The 25,574-nt window shown below is 36.2% G+C and overlaps 2 protein-coding genes and 1 non-coding gene across 5 annotated transcripts in view; 1 reads left to right on the forward strand and 2 right to left on the reverse strand.

Moving 5' to 3' along the window:
* Positions 1 to 4,331, forward strand: part of LOC136817200 (rab3 GTPase-activating protein catalytic subunit-like) — a 32,984-nt gene extending 28,653 nt beyond the window's left edge. The window contains exons 23-27 of one of the 2 annotated variants that reach the window (XM_067073539.1): positions 469 to 568; positions 2,161 to 2,258; positions 2,642 to 2,884; positions 3,271 to 3,318; positions 3,604 to 4,331. In XM_067073539.1, coding sequence (XP_066929640.1) covers positions 469 to 568; positions 2,161 to 2,258; positions 2,642 to 2,884; positions 3,271 to 3,318; positions 3,604 to 3,810 — 696 coding nt within the window. In that variant the 3' untranslated portion in view covers positions 3,811 to 4,331. Of the gene's footprint in view, positions 1 to 468; positions 569 to 2,160; positions 2,259 to 2,641; positions 2,885 to 3,270; positions 3,319 to 3,600 lie in introns of both variants that reach the window. The other variant, XM_067073540.1, reaches the window with a different exon arrangement.
* LOC136817406 (U6atac minor spliceosomal RNA) lies at positions 1,110 to 1,238 on the reverse strand. The gene has a single exon (XR_010848081.1). It is a non-coding gene; the product is annotated as a U6atac minor spliceosomal RNA (small nuclear RNA).
* Positions 4,332 to 6,520: 2,189 nt separating the features above from the next.
* LOC136817193 (uncharacterized) lies at positions 6,521 to 25,358 on the reverse strand. 2 transcript variants are annotated; one of them, XM_067073530.1, is made up of 5 exons: positions 25,163 to 25,358; positions 8,905 to 8,972; positions 8,030 to 8,131; positions 7,822 to 7,869; positions 6,521 to 6,679 (listed from the first exon to the last, which is right to left on the reverse strand). In XM_067073530.1, the coding sequence occupies exons 2-5, from the start codon at positions 8,942 to 8,944 to the stop codon at positions 6,528 to 6,530; spliced, it is 342 nt and encodes a 113-aa protein (XP_066929631.1). In that variant the 5' UTR covers positions 8,945 to 8,972; positions 25,163 to 25,358; the 3' UTR covers positions 6,521 to 6,527. The 2 variants fall into 2 exon arrangements, with proteins under 2 accessions (XP_066929631.1, XP_066929630.1); XM_067073529.1 differs by lacking the exon at positions 25,163 to 25,358 and adding an exon at positions 9,358 to 10,507.
* Between the last annotated feature and the right edge of the window lie 216 nt (positions 25,359 to 25,574).

The raw sequence follows: 25,574 nt of genomic DNA on the forward strand, positions 1-25,574 counted from the left end.
AGAAGAAAGTTTACATCTAGTGCACGTAATGAACAATCTACAGTGCTACCAAATTGAAAAGGATATCTAGTTCGAAGTTCGAATGATTGAGATTATTCCTTTAACACGTTTCCTACCGTCTACGAGTATACTCGTATTAGAGGGGTCCAAATTACCGGCAGTACTTCAAAGGGCCATCACTTTTGAAACAGAAAATTGCTTGCTTTTTATTGCATTTTTGTGATATCTACGTAAATTCTGCGTCGATTGGTCAATTTGAAGCAAAACTCAGACCATTAGAGCCTCTCAAAGTTAAACTGTTGATGAAATTCCAAGAGGTCAATTTTAGATTTCTGAAAAGTGTTCGGTAGATTGTGTTTAGTAATAGACTCAAATCAGTACAGCGAAGTTTTTTTGTTACTACTGTTAGGGTTTATGTAGTTTGATTTTATTTTCTTTTACATCTTCATTTTCATTTTCTTTCGCTAGATTTTGCATTTTTTCGACAATTTAAGTCCAAGTGAAGTTATGTTACACCTAATGCCGATCATTCTTCAAGCAAGCATCGAAAGAATTCAAGAAGAAGAAGGTTTGTTTTCACTATCTTCAATATTTTCACGTTAGTACCATACTGTATGTACTGAAACTATCACGTCAGTACCATACTGTATGTATGCACTGAAACTCTCACGTTAGTACCATACTGTATGTATGCACTGAAACTCTCACGTTAGTACCATACTGTATGTATGCACTGAAACTCTCACGTTAGTACCATACTGTATGTATTCACAGAAACTCTCACTAATACAGTAACTGCTTACACTCAAAATCATAGATTATACCCTGACATTTGGATTTGTTTCATAATTCTTTCATTCAAAGTTTTGAATATTGTCTCAAAGTCGATTCTATACATGATCATCCCCTACAAACGCACAACCTATGTTTTCTTTGACTGCTCCTCTGATTTTATATGCTTTGAACAATAGCTTTTACTCTGGATGACATGATTTGATATCACCTACATTTAATTTCTTATGCCAAAAAATTCTGAACCTCTCCAAGACGCCTTGTTTTTAGACTTATTCGATCCATCAGTAACGAAGGGCTCTTTTTCCTGCTTTATTTTAAATTTGGTTAGATGCCACGAAGTAAGTGACACAGCCTTAACCATGTGTGTTGTGGTTGACAGACTCAAAGATCTGTTCTCGTCCTTATCGAGGGAGATGCTAACCTTCTCTCGGCTCATACAACACACTCAAAAAGAGGCACTTGCTTGAAAGATACTACAACATATTTGATTTTTCTTTACTTGTGGTTTATCAAAATAGACTAATTTGTGGAGCAATCTCTTCCTACTCGATTTAGCTCTAAAATCGCAACTATCGCAGTCATTACTCTTCTGCCCAAACTCATCATGGCCCTTTTTGTTTTCTGATCGTGATAAAAATAATTAGAGGAAATTAAAACTATTACGAGCTTTCAAATGTCTTTAATTTCAAATATCTTTATCTTTTATCTTCTATTTTTCTCATTATCATTGAAATGGTTACCGATTGGTTCTATAATTCAAACTTTGACGTAAACCAATCCATTCGGTGTACTTACTATACACGTTTTTTTAAGAACATTCAAAATTTTTGAAGCCATTGGATGTTCTTAACTTTTTGAGTTTTAAGCCTGAAAATGTTCTTAACATGTTCTCTTTTTACCATTTTTTTAGTTAAGTGAATTTTTTAGTATTTTTGACCTTTTTCTTAACCTTTCAAAGCCGCTAACTTTTTTGAAAAAGGCCAAAAAGTTCATCATTTTTTTCTGGAAATTTATTTTTTCAAAGGTAATTTCTAGACCAGGACAAACGATTAAGGTATCAACTTTGTTATCATTGGAAAGCTCTTTCCCTCAGCTACAAAAAATAGCAGATTTTTGTTGTCTGAATCTCAAGTGGTCAGGAGTTATGACCAAAATACTGTGTATCGGTAAAATGACCTTTTCAAAACGTATATATACGTGTTTCGCCTCCTAAGGGTTAAGAAAAGAGTGTCAAAGCCTGAAAATGTTTCTAACTTGTTCTAAACATTTTGACCATCGAAGCCTTATGTTCTTATATAGTTTGTATACAAAAAATATGTATACCACCTAAAAACCATTGAAAAACTTCTTTTTTTTTGCTCCCAGGTGATTCAAATGACCAAGTAAGTGGTCTTTTGGAAGATGCAATCAAATCCACTTCTCGGCTTCAATCAGCTTCCTTGGAAAATTTCAAAGATATTGAGGTGAGACCCTCCTTTATCCACATCGAATGTTACTTAAATCCTGTGAAACGGAAACTGTCTTTCGTAAATATCCTACATATCTCTCTGCCACTGTTTGATGTTTGATTTAACTCTACCCTACGGTATACTTATAGTTTAATTCGAATTTTCGATACGATCTTAGCTCCTCCAAGCTGTAGTCAGCTCTCTCTTGTTTTCACATGAGGTGAACCACCGGATTCTTAATTTCAGTTCGGAATATAACTTTTCGGGCTGCTTTATAACAAAACTCAAATAAATTTACCTAACTAAAACTCTTGTAATTCTAAATTGGAAAGCTCTGCTTTTTTGTTAAACACCTCATGTGAAAATGAAAGAATTTCATTTCTCATTTCTCATCAAAGAATGCGGTGAAAAAGATTTACGAAGCTGAATTGCTATTGCTACGAATGAGATCCCTACGGAAGAAATTATACAACAACAACACGACAAATCCTCAACAGCACACGAAGAACGAAGATTGGCAACCTGACGAAGAACTGGAGAGCTTCATCAACCAGTTACTGTCAAATCCTGAAGTGCCCATCAAAGGAGGACCAGTTGGTCGTATTGGGAAATCAGTCAAACATCTTCTGCATCACCAGAAGGTTTGTCTTTACCTCACACTACGTTGGTTGCCTCATCCAACCCTTGCCTCTCTCCTTAGGATGAAATGCTACAATTAGAATTTGATTCATACATTCCACTCTAAGTCAGTATAAAATTTCTCAATTTTTTTAATTTCAGGTCCGCTTTTTCCGTCTTTTACCGTTCTCTACATTTCTTTTTCTATAAGTATAACGCTTAAGCATTTGCAGGCTCCATTTTTGGTACCTAAACAATGGCCTTTTTTTAAAGAACAATAGAATGCTTAGAATAATGAGAGCCTGGTATAGAGGTAGACACTTGCTTGTAAAAAAAAGTACAAGCTTTACAAAGCGTGTTGATTGTATCTATCATTCATGATTTCAATTGATCACCGTCTTTCTTTAAGGGTGTGGACCTCGTAAATTCTCAACGAAACCAAAACCAACGCCAACAGGTAACTCATTTGGTCCTTAGCCATCGTGTCAGTGGCCTCGTTTAAATGCAAGGCTAGTTTGATTTTAGGCTATTTTCTGCGCACCAGTAAATAGGGAAACGTTTTTTGTTTTTTTTATAGAAATTACCTCAAAAATATTCCTAAAATTAGAAGGGTTAGACTAGGACAGGCGTTCATCTGCTGTGATTGGGTTTTGTTATTTTCGGAGAGTATATCAGAAAGATTTTGAAAAGATCAATTTTATATCAAGGTGTTTTATGGATTTCTAATTTCTCATTTTTTCAGGAGCAAACACTGCACCGTCTACCTCCACCGAACTCAAACCAAATCACTGGTCTACCAAAACCCATTGGTCGAGAGTATATTTTACGGACCAGTGTGGCAAGACCCAGTAAATTTTCGCGTGCCAGTCCACAAAGACTTTTTGTTGTTATCATGCCTGAGGAATTTCGAATGGCAGGAAGCTTCACTCAAGATACGACTTTTATTTGAAAAACATCACTCAGTGGATAAGGGATATCCCTCCTTCGTGTACTGTAAACGGCCGGTTAAAAAACCCGAGGCAGAACAGTGATCGAACAACCACTTGTCTTACTTTCTTGGCTTTGTTTGGACAGTTTGGACGTTTCTAGTTTGTTTTTTTTTCAATTATAATAATGGCTGCAGACAGCTGTTCAATGATGGCTAACGGTAAAATTGGATAAAAAAGATTTCCCACTTGGATGGCCAAGATGAATGGTGGATTCCACCGGATTACAGAGAAAGAGGTGTAACAAATAATTAATTTCAGTTCCTTGTTTTTCATGAACAATATGTTTTAGTTGCTGTCATGAAGTGTGGGCTTAGTTTTTCGAGATTATCACGCTTTATCCCAAGCAATTATGTTTTTCCTGTGAATTTGAATAAAGACAAGGGAACTATTATATCACTCTCAGGCAAAACTATAAATTTTGTAATTTTAGAAATGAAAAATATTTATTTTACAAAGAAAACAACAAAAATGAACAAAATGATACGTAGACATATTTTCTAATACTTATGACAGAACCCGAAACCAGTGAAGCATTTCTCATCACTATGATGTCCTGATGCATGTTATTTATTGAGTATCAACATTCCTATACTTTTACCGTTTTATGTGGGAAAGGTACTAGGTGAGGTGACGGGTATGTCAGAGCCAAAATTTGAAAATCGACCCTTTTAGAGACTAAATTTCGACGTTTTTGCAACCCTTTGAGAGACCAGTTTTCCAATTTTTGCTCAAATTACCGTATAGTTTAGGACCCTTTGAGGGAGACGATTTTTGATAGTTCGTCTTTTGGGACCCTTCCAGAGAATCTAATTACTTATCGTTTTTCCGAGGGTTTAAAAAAGGGACCCTTACGGCTCGCACATACTCGACGCCCATTTTGCCCAAGTATTCCCTTCTTCCCGGAGTTTCTCTCCCTTATTCTAATGATACTGTCATAAAGAAAACATATTGGAAATAGACATCATCACGCATATGGGAAAAAGAAAAACGTGAGTGTTAAACGTAAATATGCTACAAAGACGTTGGTACTAAGCCAGATAAATGTCTCAATTGATTGTTTTCTTATCTGATTAATTAAACATGAAAATGTCATTAGAAATAAAAACACAAAACTTAACGTCCACTTGTCAGAAGCAGCCGCCGGCGGAATTTTTCGATATATCTGTTCTTTTTTTCCAGGAGAGAAAATTTAACAAATAAATCTAGGAACCTTGTCCTTTCGGAACACCTGCTTAGAATCCAGGAGTCGGCTACAAAATATCTGTTCTCAAAATCCAGGATCATGTTCCAGAAAAACCAGCTCAAATTTTCCAGCACCCCCTTGGTCGAAAATCCAGGAGCAAGTAATCAAATAACACATCAAATTTTCCAGGAGCCTCAAAATACCGATTTTGTAAAGAATTGCCTGAAAAATTCGCCAAATTAGATAATTTTGCCATTCACCAAATTTGATTAACCTTCGGTAAAGTCTTTATTTTTCCTAAATGTGCTATGTTTTTACCCTTTTTCAGCTAAAATATTAAACAAAGTCATTCGCCCAAATTAATTCTCGCCAAATTTAGAAATATTCTTGAATCGCCAAAATAAATTCCGCTAAAATTTCTTTTCTCAAGGTAATACAGATTCAAGACTCGCGAATCTATCAAATCATGGACATATCAAATTGAAGGTTCCTGTCCTAGGCTAATTACTTTTTGCTGTATTCGGATTAAATTACGCGAGCCAAAAAAGTCGTGAAAGCTTTTGGTTTTAATTTCGCGAGTCAAGATTTTAGCGAATAAGCCTGAAACTTAAAATGGCCATTTTTTGTCACGTACGGACACTTTCATGGATTTTCTGCCGAATATTATCCAAATTTAGCGGAAGTGCGAAAAAAGGTTAACTTAAACAGTTTTTTTAAGTACGAAGAGCACTCGAAATACCGTAGAAAATATTCTTCAAATACCGTCACCGACAATATTTAGGTTTTATTTTAGGCCTATTTCGCATTATAATTCCTTTGAGAGTCCCTAGAAACCAGAATGCATTGCATTTATCTAAATCCGATATCGTCTATTGTTGATGAAATAAGGAGCAAGGAATACCCTGCTGAAAATTTCATTTTTCAACTGTTATTATTATCTCATTTTATCAGAAGAACGTTCTAATTTCGATGTGCAATTAACATAGAGGAGGTGAAGTTTAGTGACTGAGGAGGGGCAACAATGGTTTGTGCCAACGGGAGCATGGTACTCTTAGGTTCCAAATAAACGGGCCCCCCCGCTTGTTAATTTTTCGAAAATTTTCCAACCCCCCCGAACCTTATTAGGACCCCCCCCGTTTATTAATCTCTGAGAATATTTTCAGCTGTCAAAGTGAAGGCCCCTTATTTTGCTCTAAATAGCCTGATTATAGCCTATTTTTACCTTATTTTTGGGTTTCAAAAGTACAATTTCCAACCCCCCCCGCAATTAGGTCCCCCCCCGTTTATTGAAATCTAGAAAATTTTCCAACCCCCCCGTTTATTTGGAACCTAAGAGTAGAGAGATTTGACTGAACATTCAAAATTGGATAAAAACAGAGAACTGCCTTCTCAAAGGCACAACACCTAAAAACTTCAAAGAAACCGAATACTTTTTTGAGAAGACCCCACTCACAGGGGTGGAGGGAATAAAGACAGAAAAGTACACATTGAGTTTTATTTCTTTTTTCTTTTTCTTGAATTATTATTTGGGCGAGGTCGGGGTTTGGACAAACCAAGCCCACGAACCCAGCAACCCAACGACTGGTCCGAGTTGTCATTGGTCTCATGCTCCCTAACCTCATATAGGAATTCGCGATAAGTACGTTCTGTAATAAAAAAAAGAGTATGATTAATCTAAGTTTAGATCTCCAAAACCAGGCATGTTCATATTTAGACCAATTCATTTTAGCACACATTCATGCTATGTTAATACAAGTTATAAACCGTTTAGTGCAGGGGCTTATGTATCAAAAAAGCTTCTCGTGTGCACAGGTTTGTTACAAGCAAACTAACTTTTGATCTGATGCACTGACCCCTCAAGGATTAAGAAAATCTTGGGCTACAAAATTTTAACACCCCTGTTGCCATGGGAAATGACGTCATTGGTTACCTTAGCAACAAAAAATAAAAGTCGTCAAATTCAAAAAATATTTTGTTCCATTCGAAAGAACATGAAAAACTGGTAAAGAAAAAGGTCACAACCTAAATGCATATACATTTTTTTTTATAAGCATAGCGCTTAAAAGCATATGAAAGCTCAGATTTGCAGAATTCCTAAGCATAACATGAGCATATTTGTCAGCCTAAAATATTTTTCAAGTGGTCATTTCTGTTTAAAAAAGGTTTGATAGAGGTCAAGTAAAAAATAAGTCATTCCACGGCTAGCTACATTCCACTGCTCCCAAGCTCCCAAAATCTGAACAAATTTCTACAAAATTTCATCAAAAACTTGGCTCGGGGGTGAATAATAAGCATGATTCTTAAGCATATAATAAGCATAAACTATGCCTGGATACTTTGAGAACTTAAGCATACACGAGCCTGACCAAGGGGCATACACTTGCTTATAAAAAAAAACATGTATCTCGAGATGTTAAGAAAATAAGACAAAATGACGTCATAAATAATGACGTCATCGAAATATGAAAAAGGGTCCAAATTCAATTTTTTTGGCTCATTCGAGAGAAAACCTTCCAGGGAACAAAAATTATTACTACGAAAAAGCTTGAAAATCATTTGAAGAAGCCAAAATTGATATTTTTGACTTTTGCCTGTGAAAGGTTGGAGCTTAGGGGCACGCCCAGCCAGCAGATAACAGGCAAAAATTAAAAATATCAATATCAATTTTGGCTAATAGCCTCTTTTAAAATGATTTTGGAATGGTCCCTTAGCTTACGTAATTTTGAAAAACGAAATGTCCTGGAACTTCCCTATTTTCCTGTCATATTGGAGTATAAGTTTCACTTACCGATGCATTGCTCCACGGAATGGGTCCTTGTTTTCTTTGCTTTCAACTCTGAAAAATAAAAACAAATTAAATTATCCTTTCTGTAGAGATGCAAATGTTTCAAATAATATTGCAAAAAGATTTGCAGAAGAAATTGTAAAATTTAGTTGATTGCAAATCTTGCAAAAATCTTCTTTTGACTTGCACAGCCGTAAATAAAAATACTCACCGGCTAATTGAGCCTTTAGGCTTGAAATCTCTGCTTCCTGAGCCTCGATCGTCTCTTGGTCGGTGAGTTCGGCAGACATTTTTAATTTATTAGGAGATAAATCTAGACGAGAAAGATAACAATTTCAACATTGAGTGGTTTACAACAAACTTTCCCTTGATCTATCCGCCAAATATATTAACATGATTGCAATTCTCACGAAAGTTAATTCGGCGAAAAATTCTGAAAAGCTGATTCGCGAAAGTTCCTTCCCCTATAGCAATTGGATATATAAATAAACTACAGTTGACGCTCTCTAAAACTGTAAAGTGAACAGCAGGAAAGGGGAGGCCCGGAGAACCCGAGTTACAAAAACCCAAGTTACGACGAATGTGAGGTCACAAGTCTCAAATCATGACGCCATTCGTCGTAACTCGGGTTTTTGTAACTCGTGTTTTCCGGGTCTCAGGAAAAGGAATTGACAACTGTAATATCTCATTCGCTACAACAATAAAGCTCTCCAATAGACTACAATAGACTTTATAAAACATTCTTCTCTCCAATCTTCTGTGACATCTGATCTTTCTACCTGGAAAATCAGATTAAATAGTAAAACCAATATCAAATACATTAAACTTAACTTTCAATCTTTCTTACTGTATCCTTACTGGTAATGAAAACTATGTGATACGCTAAGAGTAATGAAGGTTTGACAAGATTCCAGCCATTTTCATTTGGATAATAACTTTTTACGAGCTTTACTTGTGCGCGTTCTGTTTCATGACCTTTATAACGTATCTGATAAAAATCGTCAACGATTATTCCAAATGAAAATGGACGGACTTTAAGACAAAACAGGAAGAATTCAATCAAAAAAATTACAAACCATCCCTTACATTGAAATAGGTTATGTGAAGTCTTGAATTTTCGATCCATTTGAGGTTACTTGAAGGGTAACAACAACCTGAAATTAAAAAAAAAACCAAGAAGGAAAAAGGCACACAGAACCCAACAGCGTTACACTTGAGGCTGCGAAAGTGCTGGAAACATAGAACAGACCCCCTGCTTAAAATTTTCTTCCATTTGCTGCTCTGGTTGTACCTTAAGTGGATTAATTTGCGTGAAGATTAGAGTTTTCCTCAAAATTCGCGAAATATAATCCTCGCGAAAAACTAATCATAGCTTTTGTCGAAACCCTTAGGAAAGAAAATAAAAGAAATTAGTTCAAAAAGGGGCCGATTCGCGAAATGTTATCCTCGCGTAAATATTTTCTGTGCTCGTGAAAATAGGTCCTTATTTTTGAAAGAAATTGGCTCGCGAAAATCAATACAAAATTGGTGAAAACTTACATTCAATTTTCTCCATATCCGAGCCTGGAATATGCTTAGTGTTATGCTTATAAAAGCATAAAAAGAGTCTGGTCCACCCAACCACCCTTTCACATTGTGTTAAATTTCAAATGTATAGCAAGAACATGTGAAAAATCAAGGCGTAAAAGTAGTTTATATTTAAAAAAAATTTTCCGAAAAAAGCAAACGATCGATTGACGAATTACACGTTACAAAAAATTTATTTATTTAAGATCAAACATAAAGTCTCCTTTTTGTGTGATTTTGGAGCACATTCAGAAAGCTTAAAGATTAGACAATTAATAGTAAGTAGCGTTTATTACGTTTCGAAATATTTAACACAATGTGACAACCAGACTGACGCCAATCCCAAAAGTGCACGAGCGACAAGCTCAAAATGCATCATAAAATCATGCAATGCACGAGCGACAAGCTCAAAGTGCATATATAAATCATGCAATACACGAGCGACAAGCTCAAAGTGCATATATAAATCATGCAATGCACGAGCGACAAGCTCAAAATGCATATCTAAATCATGCAATGCACGAGCGACAAGCTCAAAATGCATATATAAATCATGCAATACACGAGCGACAAGCTCAAAGTGCATATATAAATCATGCAATACACGAGCGACAAGCTCAAAGTGCATATCTAAATCATGCAATGCACGAGCGACAAGCTCAAAATGCATATCTAAATCATGCAATGCACGAGCGACAAGCTCAAAATGCATATATAAATCATGCAATGCACGAGCGACAAGCTCAAAATGCATATATAAGTCATGCAATGCACGAGCGACAAGCTCAAAGTGCATATATAAATCATGCAGTGCACGAGCGACAAGCTCAAGCGTACGAGCATCAAGCTCAAGTACACGAGCTACAACCTCAAGTGCAGGTATCAAGTTATGTTAAATTACGTTAAGCCGTTGCTGTGGAACCAAATACTGAGTAAAGTTTTGTCTTATAAGGATGTTAAAAGCGAGATTTGTATTGCACTGTTAAGGTAACGGGGTTCTCGTATTATCTGTAAAGTATTAACTTGATTGGGTTTGGACCAGGCATTACCTATTAAATGACAATCTTAAAGGCCTTAATAGAAAATTGGAATGAATAAATCAAGTTTAAACATGTCAATTAAAAAAAAAAAAAAAAAAAAGTTATGTAATTAATTACACCAAAAAAACTTAACTTTTTAATCTAGCCTTAGTTAAAACGCAACAAAAATATGTTCTGTATGTTGTTAGATTTTGGAGTAACAATAGATAAATGTTCCACTAAACTGTCACACCATACATTAATTCGATACAATTTTCATTCACAAACTTTGAAGCAACCCATGCGATACTTTCATGTTTTTAAAATCAAGCCATTGACAGTCGCAGCCATCTAGTCTTCAAAACCAAACCAAAGAATACACCAAACGAATTCAAAAACGTGAAATATGCCAAGCATTCCAAACAGGTTCTACCGTGTCGATTATATAACCAGTTCTAGCGCAACTTTTATTGTTATAATGTCTGATATATAAAGCTAAAGAGGAACCTTACAGGTCCTTTCAACATGCTAGTGTGCACTTGATTAAAATTTATCATAGTTTGCTGATTCGACCAAAATTGTTAAAGTAATTAAACTAATTAAATCCAATGTCAATACTTCAGGTCTCTTTATGTTTTACAGTGCTCATTAAGTGTTTTTTTGAGTGTTATCGCGAAAAGATCGTTTGTGTTTTACTTATGTCGGTGCGCTGTTTTTTTATCTCCATTAAATCAATGATTCAGCCAATTTTTTTTATTATTTTATACTGAAAAGAAATTGAAAAAGTAAACATTACCTTTGCGGAAATAAATATTTCTTAGACTGTATTGTATTATATGCCCTGTGGTTTGATTTTAAGTATAGGGAACGACGAAAGATTTTTGTCCAGATTGCCTCCCTGATTTACGATTTTCTTTCAAAAATGTAAAAATTGAAAAGCAAATTGCTCGATGTAGTTTTCTAAATTGTTATCCAACGAATATTTGAAAAAAACTTGCATTCCCTAAACAAATCAAATCAGAGGGAATCTATGCAGAAACTGGCATTGCTCACTCAGCTACAGAAAATACAAAAGTGGGTACTTTTAATGGCATAAAATTTTGCGGATTTTGCAGAATTAAGTTGGAAAAGCCTTATCCCCAAAATACTTTAAAACAAAACATAAAAAATGTCAAATAAACTACTTTTTAAATGTTTACTGGCATAAAAGAAGCGCTATTAATGTGTATTTCAACAGCCAACATGCATTATTTGGCTGTAAAAGGTATAAAATATCGTGAAATATTGTCTCCCAATAGTGCCATCCGTGAAATTAAAAAAACAAATTCTTTCTATAAGGGTTGGAAAATTCACAATCGTGAGGTACCTAGTACCCACATGCTTTATCATCAATTTGAACAAGTATAAGTTGCAAGTAGAAGCTGTTCGGTATAAAGTTTTAATTGGTAATAGAACTCCTACTTTTACTAAATCTGGTTTCAAAATGAAATATAGTGCTATTTATAGCACCTGGTTGAAAATAAAGTAAAAAGTACATAAATGGATAAAAAATAGATGAGGGAAAATACTGATTAAAATGCTTAACACGGTTTAAAAAATGAGGAATAAACCAACTTCACTTTAAAGGGATAAGACAGACTCTTTAAACAAGGCTCAAGGCTTAGGTATTTAGTAGATCTGACAAAAAACAAAGTTTAACACACTCAAAGTAGGTCCAAACCCTTCAAGACCCTTATTAACAAACTAAACAAAACTTTTAGACAAATTTCTTTTGGTTCTTCTTGAAACAGCAATCAAGAGCTTAACGATCTTTTACAGTTGTGACATTCAAACATTTCGTCATTGACATTAATATTATCAATATTTTTAAGGCACTCATAATGATATCTTTCATTACAAAAAAAACATTTTATCATTTTATCAGTAGCTAGGGATTGACAATCACAAAAGACAGGGATTTTCTCTTTCGATTCTGCCTTAAATACAGAGTCTACATCATCAATATTATTTCTAGGAAACCTCTGTAAGTCATATGAATCAAGACAAGATTCCATATGTTCTCTGAATTTATTTTGGATGTAACACTCGTTGTCTGGTAGTACCCCATTAGCAATATCAACTGCATAAGCTATGCAAAAATAACCACAGTCATTAGTTCCGTGTTGCTTCAAAACTTTAGGAAAATAAACATTGAGATAGCCATCTTCAACAAAAAACTTGTAAATTTGACACAACTGCTTTTGTAATTTTATATCAGCTTTTGAGTAGATGCTATCATAAACATAGACCTTCCCATTTCGACCAGTCGACAACACCCAATGGTTATTTCTGACATGGTGAATTTGAACACTTTCATCATAAATGTTGACTGGCATCAGGTTGTTCTTATCATTTTTAGAAATTTTAGCACCTTTAATAGGATCTTGAAGACCCTTAAGGGCTGGGTAACTTCTTTCTAACAATGTCATTACCTCTTTCAAGAAGTTATCATTTAGCCAATTAGTTTGACTCGAGGTGTAATTGAATTTATTCAAAATTGAAACAGCTTTAACTTTTGCTTTCTTATTTGTGACTCCCCAAGCGATTTGAAGTACACAAAAGTCCGATCGGCTAAAGCGGGTAAAAGACCGATCTCATAGCGGGCGAAGTGAAATTTCAAGCGGCCTAACATTTTAGAAGATCGGCCATGGAGCGGCCAATGGAATTTTTCCAAGAACGGCCTCAAGGCCTCTATTAGAGGCTTTTTCTTGATCGAGAGACCGGCCAAGCGGCCAGCGGCCTATTTAGCGGCCAGCGTCCTATTTAGCGGCTTTCTTTAGGGATCTTCTCAAAGATATAATCGATTTTCGTTTATGAAGTTTGACTAATGACTCGACTATTTATTCTCCTATATTCAATTATTTTCAATCTCCCATATTCGATTATTTAATCCTTGTTGTATTCGATTAATTAATCCTTTTTCACTTATCTTAGGGATCTTCTCAAAAATATAACCGAATTTCGGTAAAATGGTTTCGGTTAAATTCGGCTGTTTAACCGAATCGCTTCGGTTAAAAGTTTAACTAATTTGGTAAAAGTAATTATTGAATTTGGCTTTAGCTTGTGGAATTCGGTTAAAGTTTTACCGAATTTCGGCTATAAAGAATTTTACACCGTCTAGAATAATAATAGAGAATTCCACTGACTGAGACGGGGATATTAACAAAAGGATCGTTTGTGGTGAGACAGGGTTGTCTTGAAAATTGTTCTTTTAACTACTTACATATTCTGAATTTGTTTATCTAGTATTTTTGAATAGCGAAATTATACTTTGCTCTCTTACATTTCTTTTCAAATCATAACAACGAACGAAGCAGAGTGCAGACTTTTACTAAATGTTTGTTTACATTGAGCTCCCTCTGCGTGCTTTCCTTCCTGTTATCACGTGAACTTTTACCAAAAATAGTGATGAAATACACTCCTTCTGAGTGTGTCTCTTTCTTTTCACGTGATTTTCACTTTTTCTCTCTCGTTTCTCTTCTCTCTCTTCTAAAAGTTGCATCAAACATTCGAAACGTCACAGATCAGGAGCTTGTGACAAATCAGGAGCTTATAAGAAAGCAAAGCCTGTAAGATGCCCTTTTCGAAGCTTTCCCCCTTCTCTACTGGGGAAGCAATCATTTCATTTTATTTTACAACATTTGATGGCTTCTTAGGTCCTTCTTTATTTCGAGCGCCCTCCCTTTTATCTTTTATTTTGTTTTGCCCTTTTTGATTTCTGAAAAAATCCTTCTTTGTTCCAAATGTACTTGAAAATGTAAGTAAATTAAAAAACAAAGCTAAGGGCCGCTCATGGCCGCTAATGGCCGCTATGTCCGATAAGGGCCGCTGTTAGCGGCTTAAAACTTACTATGTGGCCGCTTTTAATAAGCGGCCTCGCATCGGCCTTCTTCAATATCCAAGCGGCCCAAAAGGTAAAAAGACCGGTCAAGTAGAGGCCAAAGAAGATCGGTCTTTTTACCGATCGGACTTTTATGTACTTCAAGTCGCTTGGGGAGTCACATTTGAAGAGCTTGCTGGGTTTTGCTTCTTCGCAGGTTTAGTCAAGTCAATGGTTTCAGTGGAGGACTTGTTGCCTGTGCTTGTTCCAATGCAAGCTTCGTCGGCCCTCTTACGTTTTTTTATTTTCAATTTTTCATTCTGGGGAGTTTTGTCCTTTTCATCTTTTATTTTAGGAATTTTTTCAGGCCTATCAAGATATGCAACAACAGAAGCTTGTCTTTTCTTAGTTGAACACTTAGATACAGAATTCTCTTTCACTTCATTATCCATTTTAGAAACATCTGCAAATAGAGGGGTTGTTAGTCCAACTCGTCTACTGTAGCGGAAAGGGCGATCAAAGCATGAATAATTCAACCAAGCTGTTTCTTCAGAGTTTTTGAATTTGACAAGATACAGGAATTCATGACTTTTCAGGTCTACTTTTCTTTCAACTATGCTTTCCACTTCTTGAAATTCTAGCGGAAGCAATGATTTGGAAACTTTTTTGACGATTTTTTTATTTTTTTCATCATTTAAGCCATTTCTACGATCAGTCAGATTTTTTTTAAAATGGGGCAAAATCGTAAAGTATGTTTTAGAATCATCTTCTGGCTTCATAGCAATCTCTTCAAGGATGCGAGATGCTTTTAATTCTTTTGTCATTGTAAGAGATTCAGGAAAAACAAAGATAAAAGTGCCCATTCCTGTTTCCTTTAAAGGAATAAGTCTGCATCGAACAGATTCATCTTCACTGGAAGCACTAGGAATGGAAGATCCATTTCGAGTGATGGATGCTACTTTGCAAACAACTATTTCATCTGCCAAATTAGCAAGCACAAAACGAAAGGCTATAATATTGTGTGTTTTATCGATAGTACCTCTGCCCGGAAGAAAATTGCTAGCAATATGACGACGAGATCGATCACGTGACACATGCTCACGAGGTGTTAGAATCTTCAGAGCAGCTCTTAAATGAATTTTTTCTATTTTATCTCCCTGCTTTCGGGTTAAGTACCACTTGGCAGAATCGGGCTGCTTACTGGTACTAGAATATTCAGAGCCTGGAGTTTTATCAAGAAGGTGAGTTTCAGTATCATTTGCCTTCTCTTTCTTTTGCTGTTCCTCTTCTAGAGTGTCGAGGAGTACAGAACCATTCTCGTCTTTTTGGGCAACAAAGAATTCTGATATTTTCTTTTCCTTTTCAGTTGTTTTGTCAGACAGATATTCTGATGGTTTCATTTCTTTCAAAACCCTAACACTGTAATGATCACTAACAAAACCCTCAAATTGATTTTCCTTTGGAACTTTTTCATCACAATAAAGGAAAGAAAACTTTTTACACTTTTCATTTGATTCTAGAAAGGCAATTCCTTTTGAACACAATTGCCTGTACATTTCAATCCCTGCTTTTTCGCCCTCTTTGTGCGCTGAGATTAAGGAATCTCGAAATTCGTCAAACGTGGCAGGATATTTGTAAGACCCCAAGACAACTTTTGACAATTTTTCTTGGAGTCTCCTACGATTAGTTGTATTTTGTTTTGAAGCTCCCGCAGCCTTTAACCTATCTTCAGTAATATGATTGCTTTGTACTTTTGAAAGCTTATCAACAAGATCTGATAACACAGGCTGGGCATCCAAGGATTGAAGTGCATTGGTTTTACCCTGTATATCACTAATCAGGCGTTCAGTTGTTTTTGTGCCAGATTTGAATGGAGACAAAACTGATGGACCTAGGTCCTTGAAATGAGCAAACATAGTAAGCATGTAGTATGTTGCTGCAGCAAAAAGAATTTCTGCGGTTTGATTACAACCATAAGTCAGAAACATCCCCCGTTTACTTGGATCAATTGCAGCAGAGCGCACTGCGTGCACCCTTTTGCCCTTCACTTGTAGAATCTTTTTCCATATTCGAAGGACTGTAATACCCTTACTTATACTGAATTGCATCTCAATTGGATTTGAGCTAGGCTCTAAGTAAGGTTGGAATAATGCAGCTACAGAACGTATATACAATTCAGTTCCTTTTGAACCAGGTACATGTTCATGTAGTTGATCAGCAACAGATAGTTTGAAAATTTTTAGTGCAGCATCGACATTTTGGTCAAAGTAAGCAGAAAACAAAAGATCATTATTGGAAAATCCTAATTTATGACCAGATCCGTCACAAATTTCTTTCAACTCTTTTAAATGGTCAATAGAAGCTCTACCTGAAGAATTGGTAGATGGAAAGAAATCTAAGTCCAATGTTGGATATTTCAAACATTTTAAAAAGAGTCTAAGACAATGATCGTAATCCAAAAACGAAATCGAAGGTAAAGGACCAAAATAGGGTGCAGCAAATCTAGTTGCCCCAATGCCAAGAGTCAAATACTTTATCTTTAAGTCCAACAACTTTGAGTTAGGAGACATAAGAGCAACTGACGCTGCAAGTTGAAAACCTGCAGAGTCAGTTGCATGACCAATCAATTGGACAGGACGATCTTTAAGATTTCCTGTGTCTTGGTCAAAAAAACAATTTGACCTAACAATGTCCCATAATTTTAACAAATGTTTTCCTTGATAACCTTTATTAGGAGTAGGCCAAACAAGGTAGACAAGAGGTTTGCTGTAAACCCCAGATAAGGCAGATAGATTATGTACGGCACAATCTTTTGCCAAACGATTAGAGGCTATTGCATTTTTAACATAAGCCTCTAAAGCTGAAAATTCATCTTGAAAAGATTCATTTGAAACAATGTTTTCAAGAAGAACTTTACTTTCACTCCATTTGGTATAATCAGGGTCAAAACCTTCCCCTACAAGTTCAATTTTGTTGTCCTTATTCAAGACTGGTGTAATGAATCTCAGAATACGAGCTTCATCTGTTGAGTCAATCACTGGACCTCCTTCATAAAGTAGTTCAGCACTATCGAAAAAATCATTAAAGCCAATTTTCAAAGCATTTTCTTTAACATGCCCCTTTGCACATGTTTTCCCAGGAAGTCCAAAAATGCTTTGAAAAAGGCTATACTGATTTTGGCCGACATGGTTTATCAAATTTGAGCCAAGATCTTTCACTATGTCAGAAAATTTGTGATTATTTTTGGATTTTAACTTCCCAATCAAATTTTTGCAAACATGATACTGAATTGAAAATTTTGCATCATGTTGTTGAAAAAGACTAACCATATCTACAGCTAATTTGGTTATATCATTATCGTCACAGGCCTGAAACAAAATATCCTCCCATGACTTTTTTTCAAAATTTGTTCTTTTGTTCATGGCTTTAATTGTTTCTTTCAATTCTTTATTTTCTGCTTTAACATCAGTTAAGTGTTCCTTCATTTCAGTTTTGGTTGCATAACCTGTTCGAAATCCTGGTCTACCAATTCTTGTCTCTGAAACCAAGAGGGCTGCCCCTTCGTTTTTTGTCTTCAACTGACCCAGGTACTGTTTATGGGATGCACAATTTCTGCAAGTGTAAGGATGCTCCCCAAAAGGATCTGAAAATTGGAGACAGGGGGGATTAAGACTTTTTAAAGATCCATCTGTCTCAATTGGGGTTGTTGTTTTCCCAGGTATAAAAACAAGTCTTGAGGATTCACTTGATTCGTCACATAGCTTTCTCCATTCATCATGGTGTTTCAGCTTCCAATTCTTGAAAACTGGACAGTTTTCATGTCCTTTTAAGTTCACACAATTTTTCCAGAACTTTTTCTCACCAAACAGTGTTAGAGTACTTTTTGTGTGAATTGTATTGTTATCCCTGTATTTGTCAACAATGTCTTTGTCCCAAATATGAAAGCAGGGTTGTTTAGAAATCTTCCCATTTAATGTTTCTTTGTAAAACTTTTTCAAAGTTGGGTCATCTTTCATAGAACTTATTTCGAGACTGGAAGTTTCATTTTGTTTAACTAACCAGTTTAAAGCAGTTTTATGATGGTTTGTAATACTATGCTCATAAATCTGACGAAAGCCAGAAAGTTTACCCATACCTTTCATTGTGACTCGTTTCCCAGAAATTTTCAAAATCTCATAATAAATTTCACAAATCTCACATTTAAATTAAGGTTTAAAGTTTTGGACTTTGGATCATTTAAATGAGTAAATTGAGGAAATCTATCACCTTCTGTTAAATATTCAAGCGTTGAGGCAGCAACATTTCCAACTGGCACAGGGACAAAAGAAGAACACAAAAATGCTTTTAGTTTTGGAAGAAAGATGTTGGATGATGTCTCTGTTGCCCTTCGGATGCATTCTTTCATTTCTCTACTTTGGTTATGAATAACTTTGAAGGTTTCTACCAATAGAGTCTCAAGCGAATCATGCTTAGTAGGTAAGTTAACAGTTGTAACAGTTTTGTAATTTTGAAAATGGCGTGAAAAAATCAAATTTTCATAAAAAGGCAACTCTTTATTTTCCTGACGAAACGGGAAAGATTTTGCAGTGTAAGAAATAACCTCCTTTGATGCATCACAAATATTTTCAGTTGCTGTAAAATAGCCAAACAAATTTTTAGAATTTGCTTTAACTGTTTGCCTTGTTTTTGGAGGAATACACCGATTAGTGGGAGAACTAGTTCTGTACTTGTCCACAGAAATGGTTTCAAAATCGCCCTCTATATCAGAAATGTCATTTTCGTTTACACCTGTGCTTTTTTCAATAATACTTTTGTCATTTTTTTGACTTGATTGTTCTTGGTTAATAAAATCAGTACTAGACAACATAACTGACTGATGGCCTATTGCACTATTTTTAGTATTGTCAGCATTAAATGACTCCAAAGATTTGGAGTGTGTAATAACTGACACACGATGTAGATCGAAAGTAGCAACACTCGGGTTGTCATCATTCAAATTTTGTTCCTCATATGAAGTTTTTAAATTGGTAGATTCCTTGTTCATTAGGCCGATGACAGCTGCCTTGTCTTTAAAGTCAAACTGGTCTAAAACAAGGCAGCGTTTACCCCTACATTTTTTCTTGACAAATCTGGGATTGAAGTTCAGGGCTTTCAATAAATCCTTTAGAGCGTCAAAGAAAAGGGATTTATCAACAAAATCTAACCTGGCATAGTCCTTATAAGAATCTATTAAATCATCTACACGAATCCCTTTGTCTTGTCTTGCAACAAGACAACTTTTAAACCAATCGCCTAAATTTTCAAACGTTGAATTCATTGCCTAAAATATAGATAAGTGAGTGGGTTAGTGAAAATTCTATTAAAATGAATTCTAGCAGTGGTGGATGTGAGGGGCTTAAAAAATTGTTGGTTTGCCGTCACCTGACCCTAGATTTCTGAAGTGGGTCGGTCGGCCGGATTTTTTTTTATTTTGGCCATCACATAGAACTTTTACCACACAGAGTTGAGTACAAAAGGCACATGGCCGCATAATGCTACCACGGAACCAATTGTATTCAACTCTGTGTGAAGTAGTATGGGATCTAAAATTATGAAGTAGTTCAGACCAGTGCGATTTGTGTTGGTTCTATTTTAGATGGGCGATCACATGGAACTTTTACCACACAGAGTTGAGTACAAAAGGCACATGGCCGCATAATGCTACCACGGAACCAATTGTATTCAACTCTGTGTGAAGTAGTATGGGATCTAAAATTATAAAGTAGTTCAGACCAGTGCAATTTGTGTTGGTTCTATTTTAGATGGGCGATCACATAGAACTTTTACCACACAGAGTTGAGTACAAAAGGCACATGGCCGCATAATGCTACCACGGAACCAATTGTATTCAACTCTGTGTGAAGTAGTATGGGATCTAAAATTATGAAGTAGTTCAGACCAGTGCGATTTGTGTTGGTTCTATTTTAGATGGGCGATCACATAGAACTTTTACCACACAGAGTTGAGTACAAAAGGCACATGGCCGCATAATGCTACCACGGAACCAATTGTATTCAACTCTGTGTGAAGTAGTATGGGATCTAAAATTATGAAGTAGTTCAGACCAGTGCGATTTGTGTTGGTTCTATTTTAGATGGGCGATCACATAGAACTTTTACCACACAGAGTTGAGTACAAAAGGCACATGGCCGCATAATGCTACCACGGAACCAATTGTATTCAACTCTGTGTGAAGTAGTATGGGATCTAAAATTATGAAGTAGTTCAGACCAGTGCGATTTGTGTTGGTTCTATTTTAGATGGGCGATCACATAGAACTTTTACCACACAGAGTTGAGTACAAAAGGCACATGGCCGCATAATGCTACCACGGAACCAATTGTATTCAACTCTGTGTGAAGTAGTATGGGATCTAAAATTATGAAGTAGTTCAGACCAGTGCAATCTGTCTTGGTTCTATTTTAGATGGGCGATCACATAGAACTTTTACCACACAGAGTTGAGTACAAAAGGCACATGGCCGCATAATGCTACCACGGAACCAATTGTATTCAACTCTGTGTGAAGTAGTATGGGATCTAAAATTATGAAGTAGTTCAGACCAGTGCGATTTGTGTTGGTTCTATTTTAGATGGGCGATCACATAGAACTTTTATCACACAGAGTTGAGTACAAAAGGCACATGGCCGCATAATGCTACCACGGAACCAATTGTATTAAACTCTGTGTGAAGTAGTATGGGATCTAAAATTATGAAGTAGTTCAGACCAGTGCAATCTGCCTTGGTTCTATTTTAGATGGGCGATCACATAGAACTTTTACCACACAGAGTTGAGTACAAAAGGCACATGGCCGCATAATGCTACCACGGAACCAATTGTATTCAACTCTGTGTGAAGTAGTATGGGATCTAAAATTATGAAGTAGTTCAGACCAGTGCGATTTGTGTTGGTTCTATTTTAGATTGGCGATCACATAGAACTTTTACCACACAGAGTTGAGTACAAAAGGCACATGGCCGCATAATGCTACCACGGAACCAATTGTATTCAACTCTGTGTGAAGTAGTATGGGATCTAAAATTATGAAGTAGTTCAGACCAGTGCAATTTGTGTTGGTTCTATTTTAGATGGGCGATCACATAGAACTTTTACCACACAGAGTTGAGTACAAAAGGCACATGGCCGCATAATGCTACCACGGAACCAATTGTATTCAACTCTGTGTGAAGTAGTATGGGATCTAAAATTATGAAGTAGTTCAGACCAGTGCGATTTGTGTTGGTTCTATTTTAGATGGGCGATCACATAGAACTTTTATCACACAGAGTTGAGTACAAAAGGCACATGGCCGCATAATGCTACCACGGAACCAATTGTATTAAACTCTGTGTGAAGTAGTATGGGATCTAAAATTATGAAGTAGTTCAGACCAGTGCAATCTGCCTTGGTTCTATTTTAGATGGGCGATCACATAGAACTTTTACCACACAGAGTTGAGTACAAAAGGCACATGGCCGCATAATGCTACCACGGAACCAATTGTATTCAACTCTGTGTGAAGTAGTATGGGATCTAAAATTATGAAGTAGTTCAGACCAGTGCGATTTGTGTTGGTTCTATTTTAGATGGGCGATCACATAGAACTTTTACCACACAGAGTTGAGTACAAAAGGCACATGGCCGCATAATGCTACCACGGAACCAATTGTATTCAACTCTGTGTGAAGTAGTATGGGATCTAAAATTATGAAGTAGTTCAGACCAGTGCGATTTGTGTTGGTTCTATTTTAGATTGGCGATCACATAGAACTTTTATCACACAGAGTTGAGTACAAAAGGCACATGGCCGCATAATGCTACCACGGAACCAATTGTATTCAACTCTGTGTGAAGTAGTATGGGATCTAAAATTATAAGTAGTTCAGACCAGTGCAATCTGCCTTGGTTCTATTTTAGATGGGCGATCACATAGAACTTTTACCAAACAGAGTTGAGTACAAAAGGCACATGGCCGCATAATGCTACCACGGAACCAAGTGTATTCAACTCTGTGTGAAGTAGTATGGGATCTAAAATTATGAAGTAGTTCAGACCAGTGCGATTTGTGTTGGTTCTATTTAGATGGGCGATCACATAGAACTTTTACCACACAGAGTTGAGTACAAAAGGCACATGGCCGCATAATGCTACCACGGAACCAATTGTATTCAACTCTGTGTGAAGTAGTATGGGATCTAAAATTATGAAGTAGTTCAGACCAGTGCGATTTGTGTTGGTTCTATTTTAGATGGGCGATCACATAGAACTTTTACCACACAGAGTTGAGTACAAAAGGCACATGGCCGCATAATGCTACCACGGAACCAATTGTATTCAACTCTGTGTGAAGTAGTATGGGATCTAAAATTATGAAGTAGTTCAGACCAGTGCAATCTGCCTTGGTTCTATTTTAGATGGGCGATCACATAGAACTTTTACCAAACAGAGTTGAGTACAAAAGGCACATGGCCGCATAATGCTACCACGGAACCAATTGTATTCAACTCTGTGTGAAGTAGTATGGGATCTAAAATTATGAAGTAGTTCAGACCAGTGCGATTTGTGTTGGTTCTATTTTAGATGGGCGATCACATAGAACTTTTACCACACAGAGTTGAGTACAAAAGGCACATGGCCGCATAATGCTACCACGGAACCAATTGTATTCAACTCTGTGTGAAGTAGTATGGGATCTAAAATTATGAAGTAGTTCAGACCAGTGCAATCTGCCTTGGTTCTATTTTAGATGGGCGATCACATAGAACTTTTACCACACAGAGTTGAGTACAAAAGGCACATGGCCGCATAATGCTACCACGGAACCAATTGTATTCAACTCTGTGTGAAGTAGTATGGGATCTAAAATTATGAAGTAGTTCAGACCAGTGCGATTTGTGTTGGTTCTATTTTAGATTGGCGATCACATAGAACTTTTATCACACAGAGTTGAGTACAAAAGGCACATGGCCGCATAATGCTACCACGGAACCAATTGTATTCAATTCTGTGTGAAGTAGTATGGGATCTAAAATTATGAAGTAGTTCAGACCGGTGCAATTTGAGTATTTTGTAATTCCTTTAATACTGGCTTACTATTGTTTTGACTGAAAGCTATATTCTGAATGCTCACAACAAAATAAAGAGTATATTAACCCTCCCAACTTGATGACAATATGAACTTGCTCAATGCTGTAAAAGAAAAGTTAATTTCTAACTAATAGTAGTTAGTTGATTGTGATTGAAACACATTGATTGATTTGATTGATCATTCAAGCAAACTATCAATGATGGAGTCAGAAGCTTTTGTCCTTTGATTTTCATCACACACTTCTTGACCATTTTGGAAGTTTTGTCTTCAAAAAAATCAAAATATTTCTCAAAAAAGTAAAAAAAAAATTTCAAATCAAAAAAATTAATATTTGAAAAAAGTCAAAATATTACAACAAACAATCGTGAGATTGGGTAAAATCAACAGTTACCACACTTAGAAATTCAGGAAAAGTTTGATTTGTATAGTTCACAAATGGTATTCGGCTTTAAAAATCTGGGATGTGTCCGTAAATATTTTTCTTCCTCAGAAGATCACACATAAATCAGGGGTCAAACTTAACTGAAAAAGTTGAAAATTAAATAGCCAATCAATAAAATCATTCAAATTTGAAGGCAATTGAATCAAGGCGTTGTCGACAAATGACTTTCCTTTTTTAAAACGGCCTGAGGCTGTTAGGGTTCAGACCCCTCCCCCCCTTGTCTTAGCAGCCAAAAAAATTCTTCAAAAGTAAAAAACTTTCACTGGTCCATGGCCGCCATGTTCTTGCAATTCGTAATCCTCAAAGTTCTTCTTTTCGCACGGAATAGACATGTGGTTTTGAGTCGTGACCTTTCAATTTTGAAACTCCAAGCCCCGCTGCAAGTCAGGTTGGGATGGGTGGAGCAAGGAGTCAACTGAGTCGGAGGAAAAAATTGATGACTTTAGTCATGTGATTAGTCATTTTTCTCGTTTCTCGTTGAAGCATTAATTGGTGATCGGGAATAAGGTGAATGTCGTGTGGTTTCTTTGGTCTTAGCCTTTCTTCACATGTTTCTACTTTTTGGACTGATGAAATTTGTAAGTGAGACTTTCCCTTTTTTTTAAACTTTTTTAACGGGATTGCAGTGACCCCCCTCCCACCCCTTACGGCCAAAAACCATTAAAAAGAAAGGAAAACCGTTTGTCGACAGCCCCCACCACCACCACAAAAATGGACAAATCGAAAAACAAGACTTAAAACAAATGCCAGGGAAAAAATCAAAGTTACAGTCTCAAGACAAGCAGTCAAGATTGTCAAGAACCCAGATAAAGTCCCATTCCTAATCAGCTGAACCAATATTTATAAACTAATCATTATTTTACACCTTACCAATAATGCTTTCTATAGCCAAACATCTTCATCTTATGTTTTAACTTTCTGAACTTTGGTAGCCTTCAAACCTATAATTTATATCTTTGAGGAGAGATTGACGAGTAGGCTAAGGCATTAGTGTCAAATCCAGGAGGGAGGGATCCAAGTTTCGAACCACTTCTCCACTTCTCCTCGTCTCTTCCCCTCATCCCCCATGGTCCATGTTCCGCTAAGGTTTGTTCATTAGATAGTCAAGTTGTCAGGCTGTGGACACCATTAAAAAAATTGAAAGTCTGTCTTAAAGTCTTAGATTACTGGGCTATCCACGTAGAATATCGACTCTATATGTTTCCTGCCTTTTCAAGACTTTTTAGCAAAGGCTAGTCATCAGAGTCATAACCTTAATACTTTTATTTTACTCCCATATCCTAGAAACAGCACGAAAGGGAAGGATCAAGTTGTAAGAAAAGATAGTACCTGATAATCTGATGTTCAATCCTTTGAAACTTTCCACATGAGCTTGTTCATTTTTAATTAATTTTTAAAACAAGAAAAAATCCACAAAGTCTTTCAGCAGCTCTTCTCTCTTCACGTGGACTTGAAAAGAAGGAAAGTTACGGCACCCGTAGAGTTTATGATGTAAAAAGGATTACGTAATGGCGAAAAATGGCGGATTATTGCTTGAAACTTTTTGTTGGCGCGCAGCCGAAAAAACCAGTCGGGTTCAACTGCCCCGTATGTTTCGAGGGTGAAAATTAATTATACTTATACCAAGGAAAGGACCATTATATAGCTATATAATGGTCCTTGCTTATACCCGACAAATTGAGAAATTTTCTCAATGTTGTTGAATGTTGTTGAAGTTTTCTGAAGTTTTTCCAGATAATTT

The sequence above is a fragment of the Clytia hemisphaerica genome, unplaced genomic scaffold (genome assembly GCF_902728285.1).
Source record: "Clytia hemisphaerica strain Z4C2 unplaced genomic scaffold, Clytia hemisphaerica genome assembly, whole genome shotgun sequence".
Lineage (NCBI taxonomy): Eukaryota > Metazoa > Cnidaria > Hydrozoa > Leptothecata > Clytiidae > Clytia > Clytia hemisphaerica.

Coding starts and splice junctions, on each gene's coding strand:
- LOC136817193 (XM_067073530.1), bottom strand. CDS start 8,944: ATGGATCGAAAATTCAAGACTTCACATAACCTATTTCAAT. Junction 7,870..8,029: donor CCTAAAGGCTCAATTAGCCG/GTGAGTATTTTT, acceptor TTTATTTTTCAG/AGTTGAAAGCAAAGAAAACA. Junction 6,680..7,821: donor TTCCGTGGAGCAATGCATCG/GTAAGTGAAACT, acceptor TTTTTATTACAG/AACGTACTTATCGCGAATTC.